Below are 19,371 nucleotides of genomic sequence, written 5' to 3'. Positions count from 1 at the left end.
AATCCTGTGAAAGTATTGGGCTTACAAAAAATGTATTGGTAAATGATAAAACCCGATCATTTCATTGAAGAAAGTAAAATACATCATAAATAAAGATCATCTTAAGCATTCATTGCCTGTCTATGGGTATAGTACGTAAGACAATATGCACCGACTCGTACCTTACTCGTACACATTCTACGATAAATTACAATGGCATGTAGTACTCTATCGCTAAATGAAGCATGCCTTATGCAAAGATAGATTGCAAGGTGCAAGAAAATATCTATTGGGTTGGTGAAAAAGATGAAGGCTTCTAATCCAGTATTCGAACGCTAAATGAAGCATGCCTTAATGGTAAGTAGTAACAGCTGAACATGTAATACATAGAACGTAGACATGTACGGATAGACTTTTCAGTGGTACCCCTAATAGGTCAGTGCAGTCTAGCGAATAGACTTCTCAGTGCTACCCCAAATAGGTTGGTGCATTCTAGGCCATAGGCTCTCAAATATTGCAACATATTTTCAGTGGTACCCCTAATAGGCCAGTGCAGTCCAAGCCATAGGCTCTCAAATGCTGCAACATCTTTGCACTGCCTCTGAGACTTCTTGTATACAAACGAAACCTAATCTATTCTCTACGCACACATCTGTTGACCTCGCATTTAATCGAGATAATGGTGCATCCTTATCCTCTCGATGGCCCTATCGATTTATCGCCTCCACACCCCCATTTAGACGTCTATGGTAGAGATTACTACGGAAACCACAATACTCTTTCTTGCGCGTTTTGGCCACCATATCGGCATGGAGATGACATTATAGTCCAAGTTTATGAGCATTTCGATGACACAGGCTGTCGATTCTTCCGTTGTCCACATTTCAGAGTAAGACCAAATAAACGCACATTCTTTGCGATTTTCACCATACCATTTACTTATCTCATATAACACTTTTTTCATATGGATGATTGTGGTTTCTAATACTAGATTGACCCACGGTTAGAACCACACATCCAAGAATACATCTATCAACTGCACGTCATTATCGCAGAACTACAGGAACAATTGCACCAAGAGAAAACCAACAACGTAAGAAGCCGCTATATCCTTCCTCGCATGGTAGGTCGGAGGAACAACTGGGAGTACTATGGATGTGTTCTAGCGGATGGCCCATGTGTTGATTTCGTATTTAACCTATACTATTTTTGCCAATGTATTTCAGATAGGGCATTCATGTGCAGTATGCTATATGTATCATACTATCGTAGTTGTAGTATATGAGGGTATTGTCAATTCATATTATGCTACGTGTATCGTACTATTGTAGTGGTCAGTATGAGTAGTATTAAAGTATCCCGAGGTACCGTGCTACACTTATGTAATTTTTTATTGTACGTGTTGTTTGTAATTGAATAAATTGTACCCTGTCATATAAACATTTTTAGTGGTACCCCTGTTGTATCGTTGTAGTCAGGACGGCACGCAGGTACGTTGAAAAGCTGATAAGATTACACGATGCTAAGCTTTTGGAAGGCAGGAAAACACGAGTAATAAAACCAAGGCTGATAACATAATACCGACATAAACATCTTACATGACATGTCAATAGCATAATAGAAATAACATAAACATATACAAGTACTGTCTAATGGCGTAGTCAAGCGACGTCTCTATGGCCACGGGCACACTTGATGCGCACGCCCACCGGCCTCTATCGGGTAGCTGCTTTGTGACGCACCTGGTCAGTGGAGAACGTAAAGGAGTCGCGCGGAGGGTGGCGAGGTCGTGCAGCATCTGCAGGGGTGGCAGGGTCGGACTATGACAGCTGCATCGGTGGAGGTGCCCCAGCTGTCTGTGATGAGCCCTCCTCGTTGGCCAGCTCCGTCAACCAGTCATCCGTCAAGGAGAGTGACGAGCCGGACGCTGCGTTGAAGGATGGTGGAACTGTTGCATGGCACAACTTTTATCAAATGCCATGCATCACAATATAGTTGAATTGAAAGATACAATCTCGAGTGATACTGTTGATAGTGACGAACCTAGAACTGAAGTACCTGAGCTGAAACCCGAAGTCGGCATATAATGCAGCGGTGGTGGCTGAGACAACGAGGCGGGTTCCATGTGGAAGCGTGTCAGCGTAGCACGAGCGCATGACGGCAACCACGTTTGTGTGGTAGGCCCAACGACGTCTGGTACCCTCTGGAATGAAGCACGTCAAAACTCGTCGAGGCAACGCCGTGCCAGTCGACGCAGACCAGCCATCAGCTCACTCGGATCAACACGCGGTGGGACCGACTCCCAGCGGTCCATGAAGTCTAGTAACCCCGTGCCGATGTCCCTGCATGTGTCCGCCTACTATGCCCGAGCGACCACATTTAATAATGAGAATGAAAGTCAGTACAATGAAATAGCCTCATGTACCATTGCGTGGTACACCGCCGCCGACTGCGTAACGAACGTGTCGGTGACCTCCGGCTTGTGTTGCGGTGGCTCCAGAGGCACAGGGAAGCACCTAACCCGCCACCTCGCGTCCTCCATCCTAGGGTCGTAAGGCCCGCTGGGGACATGGACGTGTGCAGCTGCGTTCGCCCACTCGTCCACCCACGCTTGCAACTTACCCCTCCAAGTTGCATCGTATGCGATGTCTTGACCCTTCCTCGTCATCCTGCCAGATGAAGTTACGATTACAAAACATATAACATGGTTAGTAAATAACTTGTACATGCAAATACTTACAAGTGAGTGATGTCTGTCAGTAGTCGTGGTAGGGGGAAGTGCTGGTGATACCCGAACTGCCTGAACACTCGGTCCGAGTAGTAGGGCTCCACCGTGATGTTGAACACCAGTCGTCGCCGCATAAGCCAGAGATCCTGGTCCCTGTGGCACAAGTCGGAGAGGCCAATAGGCGCGAGCGTCGTGACCGTCTCGTGGTCGTACGATGTCCAGCGCACCCTGTCTGTCTGCAACTGGTCGAATGTGGCAATGAACTAAGGGTACGAAGAGCGTGTCGTCCCCGTCGCCCACCTTGGCTGCATGAAAAGGAAAAATGTCGGGCATATATGCGTCATGAAAGAACAATACTGAAAAAAAGTGTTAACTTATAATACTTATGTCGCGCTTGCACCAGAGTGAATCCATCACAAAGCCGTCCACTACATCGTGCAGACCGAACTCGTTAGGGAAGTAGAAAAACTGATTGTAAGCGTCATACGAGCTCAGGTGCGGGCGCCCTATGTCGAAGCGCTCGTATGACCACAGGGTCAGGAGCAAAGGACAACCTGTGATCGACCCGGACTCACTCCTCCTACATCAGGCCTAGCACAACGCCCGGTATGTTTGCGCTAGGACTGCGGAGCCCCAACTAAGCTGAGGGAGCTGCTCCAGGGGGTTGTCTATAATCTGCCGTGCGAAGAAGAGGAACCGCTTGTCAATGGTGTCCGCATGCGTGCTGGTGAAGAGGACCCAACCGAACAACCATAGCAGGTACGCCTCTAGGTGCCGTCACACTCTCCAGTCCTCTGACTTTGGCATCAGGCGGTCCACCCGGAATTGTTGGACCTAGACCTTTGATGGACCGTGGGGCGAGTTGAAGCCCACTCTCTGTGTACGGTCGCACGTGGGAGAAGAATCGACGGCCGTGGAATATATAAAGGTTTGTCGGCACTCGAAATACCGACAGATGTGTCGGCGTTCCGCTTGCTGATAGTCTCGCCTGTTGGCATTCTGAACGCCGATATATCGCCATCCTGCATGAACTACCTATGTGGCACCACACTTTAGGTGGGCCCACAACCTGTCAGCTTTAGAAATACCGAAAGGCCCCCGGGCTCACTACCATGTAAGATGTCAGCATATGAAATACCGACAGATCCCTTGTCGGTATTAAGTGTGCCGACATATATCTATTCTTGTAATTTTTTTAATTTGACTATTATTTTTGTAATTTTTCAATAAAAAATATTATTAAAAAATTCCCGTATTTTCTTTCGTTTTTTCCCCGGAGCATTGCCTCATTTTCTTTCTCTCTCTCTCTTTTTTTCCGGAGCATTACAGTATTTTTTTGGGGGGTAGGTTTGTGGCGTGCTGATTTGCTCTTCTTCTCCCTCGTACCGGTACTATTCTCGCTGTTGGTCTTCATTGCAGCAGCGACCTGCCGGCCGAGCGGAGCAGCGCTTGTAACATGAAAACCACAGATACGTGCTTATAACTGAAGCCCAACCACCTTCTTCCCTGCCCTAGTAGAATCCTTTGTCCTTTTTCAGTACTACTACTCGCCATCGATCTGATCCGAGAAATACACAGTCTACAGAGAGCAAGAACCTGTGAGCATTCGTTCCCTCTCAGCCTCAGGTATACCAAGTCTCTCTCTTCTCGTGCCAATCGCTTTCTATCCCGTTTCTTGTTGCAGTTTTTCTCGGGGCATTTCCTGGCTTGTTTTTCTTCTTTCCCTTGTTCTTGCCCTTGATTTTGCATCTCTCTGTCGGCACGGCCGTTTCTAAGTTTTTGTGGTTCGGGGCAGACTGTTGTAGTTGTACAGTTTCTCCGCCTGATTTCTTGTGTCTACCGAGCGGCGGTGCTCTGTGAGTGTGGTGATTTGGATGCCGTGTTTCATCAGAGAAGGGAACCCCGCAATCCCAAGCCAAGAAGCTCTCTTCCGTGTAAGGTGTACCAATGGTAGCACGACGAGCTGGTTTCATAGCCGCGAGCCCGCAAAGTTGTTAAATTTGTCAGAGTCGTTGTTCAGGAGGAGTGCAAAAAATCGTTCAAAGGGATACCTCCTAGAAGATGAGTCATGCCGAGCTATCTGTGGTGCGAGGAGCAACACATCTTGGATCGTGCTCTGAATACAGAAGTTGGATTTTTTTCCTTTCAAGAAAGAAAACACAAGTTGGATTTAATCAGCATGCAATTATCGTACTAGGTTTGACTGAGGAAAGCAAGGTGAATATTCCAAACAAGCAGATGCAAGTGAGTGGAAGATGATTTAGGAAAAAATCCACAGTAAATTCAGTTACTGCTTAGGTGAATCCTATGCTGGTTTGCATTGCAAGATGAGGCAGGTGCCCTTTCCAAGACATGTTTCCCCTCACAATGCTACGCGTTCACCATCATATCAAGTGTTCCCGAATGGAACGGGGATGGTGGGAGTATGGGAGTGCATCCCCGGATTCAAAGCCGCGCCGTCGCAATCCCTACTCGGATTGCGAATCAGGCGCCAGAGCTGTGCCCAGTGCTAGGACAAATTATTACTTTCTCGAGATGTCAAATTAATTTTTTTAAATGAAGATGTAAAATTTATATATAAGCTATCTTTGCAACTCTCCAAACTTCCTCAAGATATAAATTTATCAAAGAGCTACGTTTGCAACTCTCTAACTTGTTGTCCTGCAAATTTGTATGATTTTTTTGCAGAGTACATCCTGAAGATTTCCAGGCTGCATGTTGGACTTTACAAGGCAACTATAACTAGTGAGGATATGAATTGGTGTTGCCTTCCGAAATCCAGCAAAGACGAGAACCCATACTCTCACTCCATAGGTGGTAAGGAATAAGTATTGGCGATTTGCAATCTATTATCTGCATTGGCGTGCCAACCAAGAAGGTTTCCTTGTTACAAATTATGATGCATGATTACTCCAAAAAACTGATTATGGTGCATTTATCCAACACGTAGCACGTTAGCAATCTATCATCCATTTTTTTATTCACTGCTGCCAAGCAATAATTTCATGCAATTTGAAAGAAAAGCATATGATCAACAGAAGAAAATCAGTTTGGCTCTATACCAGAATAAAAGAAAAATGCATGTGGAGTATGCCTAACCTTTTTTTCAGGAATGGTGTATGCCAAACTAAAGTCCATTTTTCACATTTCATCATTATGAAATGTTACTGCTTTCAGGCATTTATTCTGAGAAGAACATAAGGCTCTTCTCCTATGGTGAGTTGAGATCTGCAACAGACAACTTCAATCGCACAAACAAAGTTGGCCGAGGTGGATTTGGGACGGTATATAAGGTAACATTTCAATTCTTTATTGGGATTGAGGGGAGTGGCCTAGAGGAGGGATAATTTGCTCTTTTAGTTCTTGCATGTCTTACCAGCATCATTTGTTTCAGGGAACAATTAGAAACGGGCAAGAGATTGCGGTAAAAGTCCTTTCTGCTGAATCCAGGCAAGGCATCAGAGAATTCTTGACAGAAATTGATGTCATTAGCAATGTGAAGCATCCCAACCTTGTTGAATTAATTGGCTGTTGCGTTGAAGGAAATAACCGAATTTTGGTGTATGAATATCTTAAAAACAGCAGCCTCGACCGTGCACTGTTGGGTATGAATCTATACTTGCGTTGTTATATCAAAATGACTATTGTCTATATGATTGCATTGCAACATTAGTTTACTTAGCAATTTACCCTGTGCTTCTGTAGGTTCTAACAGTGAACCTGCTAACTTTACTTGGAGCATAAGATCTACTATATGCATTGGAGTTGCTACAGGTCTTGCATACCTGCATGAAGAGATTGCATCACCCATTGTACACAGAGACATCAAGGCTAGCAACATACTTCTTGACAGAAATTACATCCCCAAGATCGGAGATTTCGGTCTGGCCAAGTTATTTCCTGATAATATCACCCACATCAGTACCCGTGTAGCTGGAACAACGTGAGTATCGAGCGATTTGCAGTTTTGCTGCTCAACCGTATTTGTTGTCATATTTCCTTAAAGTAACTTGATTGTTGGGCTGCTTGCAGAGGTTACCTTGCACCTGAATATGCCCGGCATGGCCAGTTAACTAAGAAAGCAGATATATACAGCTTTGGGGTCCTTGTGCTCGAGATCGTGAGCGGCAAAAGTAGTTCAAGGAGCCTACTGACTGATGATCAAGTTCTCATAGAGAAGGTCAGTCTTCCTATCATGTGCTTCTGTTCTGTTTGTCTTCCTCACACGTCATCCACAAAGTCGTGTAAGTATGCAACACAACTTCACAACAGCCATGCCTGGTAGAATGATTTGTTGCAGTTGTACAGTAATCTTGAAGATCTTACAGAATCTATATGGCAGTAAAAAAAAAATCAGAAACATGGACCACCCTCCATCCAAGTCTAACTCTGTGAACATTCACAACAGACATGGGAGCTATATGAAGCAAAAAGGCTCATGGAACTGGTTGATACATCCCTGGAAGACTACCCTGAAGATGAAATCCTCCGGTACATCAAGGTCGCGCTCTTCTGCACCCAGGCGGCGGCGGCACGGAGGCCGTCGATGCCGCAGGTCCTGACCATGCTGTCGAAGCCCATCCGGATCAACGAGAGCGAGCTGACGGCGCCGGGATACATCCACGACATGACGACGGTGTCCAAGGCGACCACCTCCAGCACCTCAAGGTTCAAGCACTCGGGATCGGAGGATTCCAACACGTTCAGCATGGTTGTTCCACCAACTGTGTCTGAGATGAGCCCCAGGTGAAGCAACACCAGACAGATCAGCAGATGTAATACTTGCGTTGTAAACTGGCAACTATGTAGAGTGAAGGACCTGACGGTACATAGAGTGCATGTGTAGTGGTGTTTTCTTCTGCCAATGCGGCAGCTAGATCTTGTAAATATAGATTAGTGATTCATGTCATAGCAATGCAATGCAAGATTGTCACTTGTTGCACAGTTTGAGGTAATTCAACAGCTTCTGCAGATACCGCACGACTGCGGTAGTATGTCATCCATCATTCAGTCTGGAAGTTAATCTCTCGGTTTTGAACTTAAGATCACAAGGCATCCAGTGAAGCTACTTGGACAAGGAGAAACGGTAATAACGAGTACAGCCGTTGTGATACTAAATATGAATGTTCTGGGTTGATACGAAGCATCCTGGTGTAGATCTCTACAAAAGATCACTACAGGATAGGCGAGTCTGGCAAATTAGAAATAAAATGTGTTTCCATCTACGCACAGTCAAGGTTCCTGTGTTTCTGTAAAGCTACCCTTTTAAGTCACTCCGATTCTGCAGGCTGCTCTTTCTCCGCCTCTGCAGGGACATTGGCGGGGGTTTCTTTGCTCTCTGCAGGCTGCTTCGTGCTGTTTGCTGGGGCTGCAGCGCCTTCTTTGGCACCGTCCTTTGCACCTTCTTTAGCAGCAGGCGCTGGTGGAGGTTGCAACATGTGTGGCGGTGGAGCATGCTTCAGCTTCACTAAGATCTGGCGCATCCGAGACAGGTCGGTGGGCTTGCCAGGCTTAGGGCCCTGAATAACTGTGATGGATGGCTTCTTGTCCTTATCTTTCTTTCCCCGCCTCTCAATAGTGGCTATTTCATGTGGGATGAGCTCCGAAATCGATTTCCAGTACTGCTTGTCTGCGTTAGAATGGAAGTTCTCCTGGCCGGCTATGAAAATCTGCAGCATACCGCAAAAACCTGTAGTAATCAATATGGATTCACTTACAAACATAGACAAATACACTAGTAACTCAAAACTGCCTAGATACCTTCTCCCTCTCTCTGTTGTGGACCTTATTCGTCTCACAGTTCTGTATCCTCTTCTCATAGAAAGCTATCTTAAATTCTTCAGCTTCAGCAATTATTTGGGCACGTAGCTCCTTCTCCTTCCGTTCCTTTTCCTCAAGAACTAAAGCATTTTTCCTAAAACCATTGTAAAAAAAAGCTATTAAAAAAAGGTGTCAGGGAAAAAAATAATGAAGATATAATAACGACATTGTTAACATTAAGGACCAGAAAAGTAATAGGATGCAATCACAATCAGGATTAAGGACAAGCAACACGATCTGTACCTAAGCATTCTACAACATGTTTACAGACTCGTTGCAAGATACGTTTACTGGGCTTTCCATGATTACCATCACAGCCAAAACAATGACACTCCAGAGTCCAGATACAGACAAAACATACTACTGCTAACACAATGTTCAAGTGGACATTAACTAGATCATACCAACCGCTCCATAAATTATGGTAAACACAATTCACGTATTCTAGAACTGCTAAACTAACTGAAGGTGGGCATGCACCAAATCATAAAACAAAGGAAATGAAATTGTATAGAAAGACAACTCAAGCACCCAAATAGAAGATTATGCTAGGCAATGCACATGTTTCAAAGGCGCAGCGAATGACAGGTGGTCGCAGAAAAAAAAAGGTTTACTTTTGCTCCTGCTGGCACACCTTTACTGAATCTGCTCCATAACTGTTTGCCATGGAGCTTATTCAGTAATCAATGCTCAGGAACTTCTGAGGTAAAGCATAAGATATATCACAGGATGGAAGCCTCCTGTGAGAGTAAATATATGTACATCTCATGGTAGGAACTGAGTCGGATACCGCCAAAGCATCCAACTGGAAGATAGCATACAGGAAGCAGTAGATGAATAGGATGAAATGGAAGACCGCTGATGCATAGCTAACTAGTTGTATTCACAAGTTTAATGTGCCATGATGATATGCATATTATATCTTCCTATCACCCCCTCCAATCGATAAATACCACTATATTGTAGCAAAGCATCAAGCATCAACCACCTAACGGAGAACGATACTGGTGAAGGCTTAACAACTATATTCAATTCTCAGCTTACAAACTAGTCCACCACTGGCCATCCCCTTAATAATAAATTCTAGCTTCAACCTAAGAAAATGGAGCAAATATACAACACGAATTTCCATACGAAATTTATCGTTATATTTACGACCTCTGAAGTGCTGAAGTGGCTGAAAAGGGTAAAACAGAACGTTAGATCTGAGTCGAAGCGGCGGAACCCTAGCACCCACGCACGCAAGCAGCTAGGCGCCAGAACGGCAGAGCCCCAAACAGATCGAGAGCGGTGCTCACCTCCGCCACTCGCGGAGGAGGATCCCCTCCTCCCGCCCCATCTCGGTCGGCGGCGGCAGGATAGGGCCGTCGTCGCCGTTGGACTCGAACTCGGGGGAGAACGGCGAGGGCGAGTACCCTCCGGAGACGTGGCGGATCGGGACCCCGTCGCCCTCGACAGCGATCTCCTCCTCCACCTCCTCGACGGCCCCGTCGGCGAAGGAGGCGTAGCCGCTGTACCCCCCGGCGTCGTCGCCGCCGGCCGCGGCGGGATCGTAGTCGTCGGCATCGAAGGGGTGGGAGGCAGTGCGAGGGAGCTCGTCGGCGAAGAAGGAGGCCATGGTGTGGTGGGGGAGGCGGGGGTTCTGGGCGGCGCCGGCCTCTGGACTGGTGGTGCTCTGTGTGGCTTGCTTCGCTTGCTCCGTCATAGACCGCTGTCCTATTATTATTAATTAAAGTATTTTAATTAATTGGCCTGGTCGGTTCCAAAAAAATTGATTGGTCGGCCATGGGCTTTTTTAGTGGGCTGCTTAGGATTGGGCCCAACAGGTTTGCATTTTTCTTTTCTTTTTTAGCTGGTGCCGCGAACACGGACGCCACAACCGTCTTCCGGCTCTTGCGGAAGCACGTCGTTCTCTCCAAGAAACCCGGCAGGCTGCCGCCGCCGGCCGCCCCCTCGGCGGCCTGAACCGCCGTGATACCCGTCTGGTTCTCTGCATTCCTCGACCTCTCCTATTCCTCTTCCTCTGCCTCGGCTTGTGAATGGGAAAAGCAGTAATGGATCCGAGGAAGGAAGGAAAAGAGATGGTGGAGGAAACAAGGCGGGATATCAGCTCAGGCGATGTGGTTATCTGCTCATTTGCTCAACTCAAAAGGAACCAGGAATCTGCAGTTCTGCACTCGTTTTCAAATGAAAGTTTTCCCTACCGTCCGGGAGTTTTGGTGGCTGGTGATGTTACCGTGAACTATCAATTTGTATACAGTTGCACAGTAGCATGTACACTGTCATGCAGAATCCACATCTGCAGCGATGGAGGTGTGGCTTATGTAACGTTTTAGTACTGGTGGTAGTATTTAAATTTTTTCTAGAATGCAAGCCAACTTTGCACTGAAATTAGAAACTTAAGCAACGTGAAACTAGAATGATAGTGCACTAGTGTCATGCTCATTATACACGGTATCAACAGGCCTGAAAATAGAAACAACAAAAATGGGACAGCAAAGCTAACAGGGGGGAACAACATAGTTAAAGAAAGGTAACAGGAAAAAACTGAAGATTTTTGCCTAATTTTAATCCGTGTTAGTTCCCAGTGAGGTCGTCATTGTGTAGCTCCTGATATACAACAAAAGAGGAGGCAAAAGAATGCAATGTTTGTTGCAATTACAGAGCATGTTAGTACACAGAATCTGAATGTGAAAGTATACCCTACTACTCTGTTATGTATCTCTGTTCAGTGTTCACCCAAGAGAAAAACGCTCGTTCACATTCGTATGCACGAGCGAAAAGTAATCAAGTGAATCTGAATCCATCAGCTACTACCTCGTCCAAGTAATCTGTGAAACCTCTCTGATGTGGACGGAAGCGGTTTCTCTCACGTAACTGCACGGGATGATGCTAACACACGGGATCCACTAAGAGTTGGTCCAAGTGACAGCGGTCATGCAGTTACGTCAGAAGATCCCTGAGCAAGGAGGTCGATTGGACGTTGGAGCTTTGTGTTGGAGATGCCTTTGTAGCTACCACGGCATCAGCAATCCTTTGAACTTCAAAAGAGTCACCCCTTGTGCACCAACTGCTCCACGTCGCAAAGCTCTAGCTCTCCCCGCCCCTCAACGTCGCCGCCGCCCCCAAACAACGACTCGATTTGCTCCAAAGTCTTGCCTCTAGTCTCCGGCACAAACCTGTGCACAAACAGCACGGACAGGGCCGATATGGCCGCGAAGGCAGAGAAAGCGCCCGCGACAGAGATGGCACGGCAGACGGACAGGAACGACATGGCCACCGCGCCGCTGGTCACCCTGTTCACCACGGCTCCGAACGCCGCGGCCTGCGCTCGCAGCCGCAGCGGGAAGATCTCCGAGCTCATAACCCACGAGATGGGCCCTATCCCCACAGAGAAGAACGCCACGTCGCCGCACACCGTCAGGATGGCAATGCCGATGCCGGCGCCTCTAGGCACCAAGCCGTGCGCGAGCAGGAAGAGCGCGGCCGCCAGGAACACCAGGCAGACGGTCATGCCAACCGTGCTGACGTACAGCAGAGGCTTCCGGCCGACGCGATCGATCAGCGCGATGGCGACCGCTATGAATGCCGTCTTGAAAAACCCGACGGCAACCGTAGCGGCGAGGAGCTGGCTCTCGGTGCTGATCCCGGCGTCGCGGAATATCGTTGGGCTGTAGTACACCAGCGCGTCGACGCCCGTGATCTGCTGGAAGCACTGGATGCCTAGTCCGGTTATGAGCATCCGGGCGATCACCGGTGTTGGCCTCGTGAGCTCCTGCCACACCGTCTTGTCATCGTACTTCCCGGCGTTCGTGGAGCCGGCGGCAGCCTCGATCTCGGCAAGCCGCTCTTCAGCCTCGTCCTCGCTGTCAGTGACCTTGAGAAGCGCGGCGCGCGCCTCGTCTGCCCTGTTCTGCATGACCAGCCACCGCGGCGACTCCGGGATCACGAGCAGCGCGAAGGCGATGGACACGGACGGGAGGATGCCAACGGCGAGCATGACGCGCCAGTTGATGTGGTCAGGGAGGCCAGAGAAGGCGTAGTTGGAGACGTAGCCCAGAAGGATCCCGAGGTTGATGAAGATCTCCGGGAACGAGGTGAAAGAGCCCCTGGACGCGGCGGGGGAAATCTCGGCGATGTACACCGGCGCGATCATCACGCCGAACCCGATGCCGATGCCAGCCAGCAGCCGGCCGATCATGAGGACCCGGAAAGACGGAGCGAACGTCATGACAACCGCGCCGGCCTGGAAGACGACGGCGGCGAGGCCGATGGTCCACTTCCGGCCGAGGGCGTCCGACGTCCGCCCCCCGGCGAGGCTGCCGATGAGAGAGATGAAGCTGAGGCACCCGACAAGGACTTCTTGCTGCACCTCGGTGATGTGAAGGTCCCTCTGAATGAACAGAATGCAGCCGCTCATCACACCAACATCTGGGATCAACAGATGAATTGTGAAACTACATTAGAAAATAGATTACACTGCCAATGTAATTACACTGCGTATAATTAGTTAGTTAGTTCAGCTATGATGTTTCATCATTTCTATCAATCAAGCATTTTTCGGCTCTTACTGCTATGCTAATCCACTAAACAGCAACGAGTCCTAGACTCCTAGTAGCCATTCTCTAGGCGAAAAGTCAACGCGATTCACCAATAACCATCTCCAAATCATACGGACAATCAACGAGAAACTCGTACGAAAACATAAATCAGCATCAGATTTGTGTCACTAATATCTTTCAATCCAGGTGGTCAGAACGGAACTGCAGAGACGACCGCCGGAGATGTGGAGGTCGAACGGAGGTTTACCGTAGCCGAGCAGCACGGAGTTGAGGGAGGCGAAGACGGAGCAGGTGAAGACGTATCTCCTGCTGCTCTGGCTCTGACGGACACGCACGCTGCCATCCTCTTCCCCTTCCTGCTCCTGAGGGAGGACGTCGTCCATGCGCACGTACTTGCTCTTCCTGCCCAAGAAATCCGGAAGGCTCGACATGCCGCTGCCATTGCCGCCGCCGCCGTTGGACGCCGACAACTCGGCGCCTGGGAGCATCATGCTCTGCCTTCCCGCGCTTTCTTCCCGACTTCCAATTCAGAAGAGGATGGCTCTTGAATGGTAGTAGTGGACCAGTAGGAAGTAGTGCTGGATCTGAGGAAGAAGGAAGGAGAGGATGGGGAGGGGAAGACGAAGGAGGAAGAAGTTTTTTATGTGTCCATCGTGTACTTTTCGCGACACGCGATTTGGTCGTCGTTCAACTCATAGCGCCCGGGGTCGCATTTTCAAATGGGGCGTCTTTCGTATAAGCCCCTTCACTTTTGGTGATTTGTGAACCAGATCCTCCAGCACAAGAAGCTAACAAAATTTTTTGCAATGTCTGGTTCCATATGGAATAATTTTTTTTAAAAAAAAGATTCTATATGGTAAATGACCGAGAAATCTATATTCTGGACCATGATCTTTTGGACTTCGGCAGGTACAAAAAGTTTAGCAGCACCCAATTCGCACTCTCGTCAACGACCGCATTAGGTAGCAGGCCAAATCGCAAGGACGTCAAAATTGAACCAGAAATTGTTTGACCACACTCAGAAGCTGGTGAGTATAGATTAAGCACCCACCTCGAGTGAAATGACATCACCTCTCTTTGCTTCAGGATAATTAAGGTATTCTGCGTCATACTGCGATACTGATTGATTGTATTTCAATGCCAAGAAGAACTCAAGAAAATAGTACACAGTTAGGCACTGACTGTGGACAGTGTACAACAAAATCAATTGATACAAACAATAACAGACATGAAATAACCAGCATTCCTAATTTCTTGTACCTTCTTAATTCCGTTTCTGAAGTTCCTACTCCAATGGCAGCAAAGTCTTCAGAAGAAGCTTCGTGCTTATAGTTGCATGTACAAAATTAGGAACATCGGAGGCGCATGTTTGACAAATTACTTGCTTTGATTGATATGATGTCAAATGCTACACATTCTGTAGCGTATTAATGTACGTATAACTTGAGAACAAGACAAACATTCTTCTAAACCTGCAAGAACACATGGAATAAGTTGATTTTCTCACACAGCAACCGTAGTCGAATTTCTTTTTTCTTTTTGAAATCTGAGATAGAAAGTTGGGACTATTTATTTACAAATCCTAACAAACTTATAATGTTTTATACAACAATGAGCTTCCTTAACTATTCAGGTCAACATGATTCCCCATTATTTCCCAATATGGCTACTGGTAGATGCCGAGTTGATGTTATGCCAGCAGACAGTCATTGACTCGGTATGTGTGGGTCATAATCTATCGTGTGGAACCATATGTAGATAAGATACAATCAGAAATTTCATTTCAAACTTATAACACTACGGATTGACCTCCAACATTCTGTAGATTGAGTTTCTAAAACCAGATGTCAGAAATGATGCTTTCTTAGAAAAAAAAAAAGAGTAGGCAACATTGGAAATATAAAACTTCTACACTTACCAAACCCATTGGCTTCTGTGAGAAGCCATTGCCTGATAGCTTCTGTACGGGCTACTGTTAACTACAGTATAGATTGGTTGCTTTGAGCTTGAGAAGGAGATCAACAACGATAACCAAATGTCAACTGGACCACTGTACTTGCGAAGAATATTCACGCTTGCCTACATTTAAAAATAATCCGGCATGAATCATCTTAACTCCACCCTAATGTGTTTCTCCTAGGGAGAAAAAAAACAAGAAAAAAATCAAACACGTGGTTCGATCAAGACAAAAAAAGAGGGTATATTAAAAATAAGCCAGCAGTAGCTTGAAATTTTTTGCAATACGTATATGGCCTTCATTTATCAAATAGAAAAGTGTTATGGACTCGAAGTCCATGGGGTTGAGCTCGGGTGGTGGCCCATGCCAGAACCACCGCTACCCAGCCACCATGTAGCGGGCAGCAAGGCTAGGTCAAGCCACCGCCGCTGCCCCACTGGTAATTATCTAAAATAGGAGTTTAGTTGTTTCTTAAGTTAGGAAGGATATCTTTTAATACTTGGAAGATTAACTCTAGTTGATCAATCTGTTTGGAAGCTCCTTGACTATAAACATGAGACAGTGGGACTCATAATTCATTTAGCTAGACATAGAACAGCTTCTCCTCTCAACTCTCTTGCCCTCTCCCTCTGTGCGCCGGTCGGCTTCCCTAGCCACCGTCACACCTCCCCCCGCTCCCTCCTCTCGGACAACATCACCATGGGTTGTCTAGGCCGCCAACAAAAGCCACGTCCACCCACCAATCACAGCTACTTCTTCTGCACTGACCCTCCCTCAAACCAAGCCCATAACACAAAATCACTAGCTTTGTGTTTGTCCAACGCATCCATACAAGAACCCCAGGAAGGGTGGAAAGTCCTTTTCCTTTTATTTTAGGAATTTTGGGTATAACATAAGAAAGAAGCTATTTATTGTTGTCCCGTATCAAAATCCATCTAATTGGAGGTTAATTGTCCTAGTGCCAAAGACTCTGACGAAATTAACACCAAAAGAGCTAAGTCATCAATACAATATAGAGAAGGCAAGTGTAGCATTGTTGTTTCTGCCTTTCTGGTTCCTAAGAAAACTATGAAATCGGTAGCTTTAAAAATAAGCACAAGATAGACAAATTCAAGAAAGTAACACATGTTCTATTCCGCTCTAGAATGAATCAAGAGGAAATCATTAATCCAAAGAAGGTAGTCCAAGGATTTTGGGGAAGGACCTTACAAGTTGCCAAGCTTCAATGTTGCCTTGCCCGTTCTCACGCAAAATCTTGCTGTTCATACAGATGTAGACCTTTTTAGACTCTTGAGCAACATAATAGAAATATACCACACAAATGTGACAGTCATATATGTAGTACAACAGGTCATAAGTGAAAGAAATGTGAACAATTAGTGCACAGTCAACAGATAACAACAGCTTCGACACCAGTCATATTGGAATCCAAATCTTAATAAAAAATGTCAGCAGTTCGTGTTCATGGTACTGTGGCTACCCATAAAGTGCTAAACCAGATAGTTGAACTAACCGTATGCCATGATGAACATCTTGGTGATTTGGATGGCCCGACACTCCATAGGAATCAAAGGTCACAATCTGAGATGGGATCAAATATTGCATCAGTAAACAGAGGCAGTTGAACAAAAATAGCTATCAAATTTTTTAGGTACATAGCAAATGAAGGTAAAGCGTTTGAATTGTGCATCCTGCAGTCATATGGTGTACAGTACTTAATAACTAATGTAGATGTACCAGATATTAAGGCTTCACTCTAGATTAAGTAGAGTTCGCAAAAAGTTGTCAAAAATGTCTTTTCTTATAAAAAAAAAGAAGTGCGGAAGTTTGAACATGCATATCCCCCAATATTTGGTCTTCGATTAATTATTCAGGAGAAGCAAAAAGGAGAACTGGTAAATTGGCGAGAATTGCTCAGTAAACATTTCTTATATTGCACAAAATGCAGATCAGCACATTTGTGTACTCAACTACTCATGTTCCTTCAGTGTTATAATTTGGAACATGGAGGAAACATGCACACTCAAGGGCTCAAGGCAACCTAATACAAGTGAGAGGGAGAAGCTGGTAACGTACAAAGAAAAAAATGCACTGTACTTGTGAGTTCATATGTCCTCTGAGATGAAGTCATTACCGTGTTGATGTCCCATAGTTGGACCTTCTCCATGGTAAGTTCTGCCAATAGTCCATGGTCCCATTTCTCATGGAATCCATCCTACGATATATATAGGGTCAAGATCACATGTGTTTCAAACATTATGTACAGGTATGCAAGCATGGATTAAAAAAAAAACACCTGCAATTTCGGGTGGTCCAAGACTTTAACTTGTTCACGTGGAATCTGAAATTACGAGAGCCGTTTCAGGAACTGAACAATGCTTGCTCTTTGAGGGTAAAATGGACTAGCGCAAGACCTGAGTACCTTAAGAGTGTCACAGGCATGGTACAGTTCTTCTTTTCGAGTATTTCCAAGACCATCAGCATTGCCTGTGAAAGGAGAACATTATTTCTGGTGATCTACTGTTCACATGGAGATATCAACCCAAAAAAATACTAGCAAACTTTGTTCTAAAGCTTCCTTAGCGCTTGATGTATTGTTTGCATTTTGTCAGTTATCGTCTTTATTAATACACTAAACATCATGTATATCAAGTGGCATTGCATGTTTAAGCACAGTACATGCATCACAACTGAATATCTCCTCGAAGTGCTCAAGTATACAAGAATCGGACGTCATGGTTTCCTATGTGCTCTTGGATGACAAAAATGCAAGATCTATTTGCATCCATGCAGGCATTAAAACAGCAACGCTTGTGGTGTGGTTGAATGAATAGATGTGCAAAGTATTGCGCTAGGACAACAGAAATACACGTGCAGTGTCAGATGCCAGACACCTTACCTTGAGACATGCACAGAATGTGAATGCTGTGACACTTTGACTTCAGGAAAAGAATTGTTGGAGCGAAGAACCTGCAGTAGTAACAACATGAGAAATCAACCAAAAAAAATAAAGTAGAACTAAGCAGACGTTTCACAAACAAGACAGTTGAGCATTTAGCACAAGGATTACAGGACTGCTTTCATTTACATTTTCGAAAAACCAGAGCACAGTTATTCTTTTCCTCCAAGTCACTTAAGCTTAAGCAATGCGCCATGCTTAATCGGATACCATCCAGATCAGTCCAGTGTGCACAGGAATTACTTCGAACATGTGGCGTGCATGATTCGCACAAAGGAAAAAAGGATATACTAAACCACGATGCTCTGCTGGGGCGCGGCACATTGCAAACTACTCTATAGCCTACACAGAGAGGAATTAGGGAGAACGCAAGTGACATACATGGACTCGTCGTCGGGGTGGGCGACGACCAGCAGCACGTTCCGGCCCCTCCTGTCGCCGCGAAGAGGGGGCAGGAAGCCAGGGCTCAGGGTCACGCAGGACGGCGCTGAAGAGTAGAGGATCCGCCCGAGGGAGATCGCCCACAGGAGCACGGCACCCGCCGCGGAGAGCATCCAGATCCAGGACATGCACTCCGGCGGCCGGCGCGTCGCTGCTCGTGATCGCCGGGCGGAGACGCGAACTAGTGGATTACGCCTTCGTAGTTAACCAACGTACTTCAAGGCCCAACGTAGGTGGATCTTACCACCAGTAGGATCCTGAGCGATCAAACTCGGGGAGAGAGAAATTGGATCGCGATCCGTTTGAACCCATAGATAATTAGAATTTTTTATATTTTAAATTTTCAAATTTAGCAATTTTAGATGAACGTTTTAAAAATTAGTATGAATAGACATCTGTTACCCTTCCAACCAGCGAATTGTTTAAAGAAATAAACATATCGTTCTTTCAACTAACAATTGGTTAAAAAAAATAAAAATACAATATTATATTGCTCTCAAATTAAAAACACTGTATAAATAGTCATGAAAAATTCAAAAAAAAATTATAATATAGAGGATGCTACCATATAGATCTCATAAAAATTTCAACTCAAAAGTTACTTATACAATAAGAAACAAAATAGATAAATTTTGAGTTATCCCCTGTTGAAAGTGCGACAGACATATATAGTTGTTATTTTCCTAAACGACCGCTTAAAATTACCACAGTTGTTATTTTTCAAAAGGATCACTAAAATTGCTAAATTTGAAAAATGAAAATAAAAAATTTCTAGATACCTGGATCGCGATTATTAATTTGGTCATAGGAAGTTCGCGATCCGGTTTGGCCCATAATAAACTGGATTGCAATCAGATCGGGCCCACGAGAATTTGGGTATCGGATAGGGAGTGCCAGCCTCTTTCCTGACTCCGCCTCCGACACG

At 45.8% G+C, this 19,371-nt stretch overlaps 4 protein-coding genes across 5 annotated transcripts; 1 reads left to right on the top strand and 3 right to left on the bottom strand.

Annotated features, from left to right (window-relative positions):
- The first annotated feature begins 4,070 nt into the window (after positions 1-4,070).
- Positions 4,071-7,649, top strand: LOC133887786 (cold-responsive protein kinase 1-like). Its single transcript, XM_062327768.1, has 7 exons — positions 4,071-4,333; positions 5,396-5,524; positions 5,885-6,000; positions 6,102-6,312; positions 6,413-6,650; positions 6,740-6,887; positions 7,116-7,649. The coding sequence occupies exons 2-7, from the start codon at positions 5,461-5,463 to the stop codon at positions 7,455-7,457; spliced, it is 1,119 nt and encodes a 372-aa protein (XP_062183752.1). The 5' UTR covers positions 4,071-4,333; positions 5,396-5,460; the 3' UTR covers positions 7,458-7,649.
- Positions 7,650-7,762: 113 nt separating this feature from the next.
- On the bottom strand, positions 7,763-10,248 carry LOC133887787 (clathrin light chain 1-like). The gene is made up of 3 exons (XM_062327769.1): positions 9,826-10,248; positions 8,468-8,621; positions 7,763-8,376 (listed from the first exon to the last, which is right to left on the bottom strand). Exons 1-3 carry the CDS (start codon positions 10,230-10,232, stop codon positions 7,978-7,980), a joined length of 960 nt encoding a protein of 319 aa, XP_062183753.1. The 5' UTR covers positions 10,233-10,248; the 3' UTR covers positions 7,763-7,977.
- Positions 10,249-10,993: 745 nt separating this feature from the next.
- On the bottom strand, positions 10,994-13,759 carry LOC133887620 (probable polyol transporter 4). Its single transcript, XM_062327565.1, has 2 exons — positions 13,337-13,759; positions 10,994-12,958 (listed from the first exon to the last, which is right to left on the bottom strand). Exons 1-2 carry the CDS (start codon positions 13,578-13,580, stop codon positions 11,580-11,582), a joined length of 1,623 nt encoding a protein of 540 aa, XP_062183549.1. The 5' UTR covers positions 13,581-13,759; the 3' UTR covers positions 10,994-11,579.
- Positions 13,760-14,198: 439 nt separating this feature from the next.
- LOC133887738 (uncharacterized) lies at positions 14,199-18,675 on the bottom strand. 2 transcript variants are annotated; one of them, XM_062327704.1, is made up of 9 exons: positions 18,387-18,674; positions 17,946-18,016; positions 17,469-17,533; positions 17,343-17,387; positions 17,181-17,261; positions 16,560-16,627; positions 16,256-16,304; positions 15,008-15,168; positions 14,199-14,561 (listed from the first exon to the last, which is right to left on the bottom strand). In XM_062327704.1, exons 1-9 carry the CDS (start codon positions 18,572-18,574, stop codon positions 14,498-14,500), a joined length of 792 nt encoding a protein of 263 aa, XP_062183688.1. In that variant the 5' UTR covers positions 18,575-18,674; the 3' UTR covers positions 14,199-14,497. The 2 variants fall into 2 exon arrangements, with proteins under 2 accessions (XP_062183688.1, XP_062183689.1); XM_062327705.1 differs by lacking the exon at positions 17,343-17,387 and having other exon boundaries at positions 18,387-18,675.
- Between the last annotated feature and the right edge of the window lie 696 nt (positions 18,676-19,371).

Source organism: Phragmites australis, chromosome 13, assembly GCF_958298935.1.
Source record: "Phragmites australis chromosome 13, lpPhrAust1.1, whole genome shotgun sequence".
NCBI classification, from domain to species: Eukaryota; Viridiplantae; Streptophyta; class Magnoliopsida; order Poales; family Poaceae; genus Phragmites; species Phragmites australis.
The sequence above is the reverse complement of the archived record's forward strand: the minus strand, read 5'-3'. Positions and strand labels throughout refer to the sequence as shown.

Bases quoted from the DNA above. Each gene is read 5' to 3' on its own strand.
- LOC133887738 (XM_062327704.1), bottom strand. From the start codon at position 18,574: ATGTCCTGGATCTGGATGCTCTCCGCGGCGGGTGCCGTGCTCCTGTGG. The intron at 17,388-17,468 runs GTACTCAGGTCT...TCGTAATTTCAG, and splicing joins ATGCCTGTGACACTCTTAAG to ATTCCACGTGAACAAGTTAA. The intron at 14,562-15,007 runs GTAAGTGTAGAA...GTGTTCTTGCAG, and splicing joins CACAGAAGCCAATGGGTTTG to GTTTAGAAGAATGTTTGTCT.
- LOC133887787 (XM_062327769.1), bottom strand. From the start codon at position 10,232: ATGACGGAGCAAGCGAAGCAAGCCACACAGAGCACCACCAGTCCAGAG. The intron at 8,622-9,825 runs GTGAGCACCGCT...CAATGGTTTTAG, and splicing joins CTCCTCCGCGAGTGGCGGAG to GAAAAATGCTTTAGTTCTTG. The intron at 8,377-8,467 runs GTATCTAGGCAG...GGTATGCTGCAG, and splicing joins ACAACAGAGAGAGGGAGAAG to ATTTTCATAGCCGGCCAGGA.
- LOC133887620 (XM_062327565.1), bottom strand. From the start codon at position 13,580: ATGATGCTCCCAGGCGCCGAGTTGTCGGCGTCCAACGGCGGCGGCGGC. The intron at 12,959-13,336 runs GTAAACCTCCGT...TGTTGATCCCAG, and splicing joins CTCCGTGCTGCTCGGCTACG to ATGTTGGTGTGATGAGCGGC.
- LOC133887786 (XM_062327768.1), top strand. From the start codon at position 5,461: ATGAATTGGTGTTGCCTTCCGAAATCCAGCAAAGACGAGAACCCATAC. The intron at 5,525-5,884 runs GTAAGGAATAAG...TACTGCTTTCAG, and splicing joins ATACTCTCACTCCATAGGTG to GCATTTATTCTGAGAAGAAC. The intron at 6,001-6,101 runs GTAACATTTCAA...CATTTGTTTCAG, and splicing joins GATTTGGGACGGTATATAAG to GGAACAATTAGAAACGGGCA.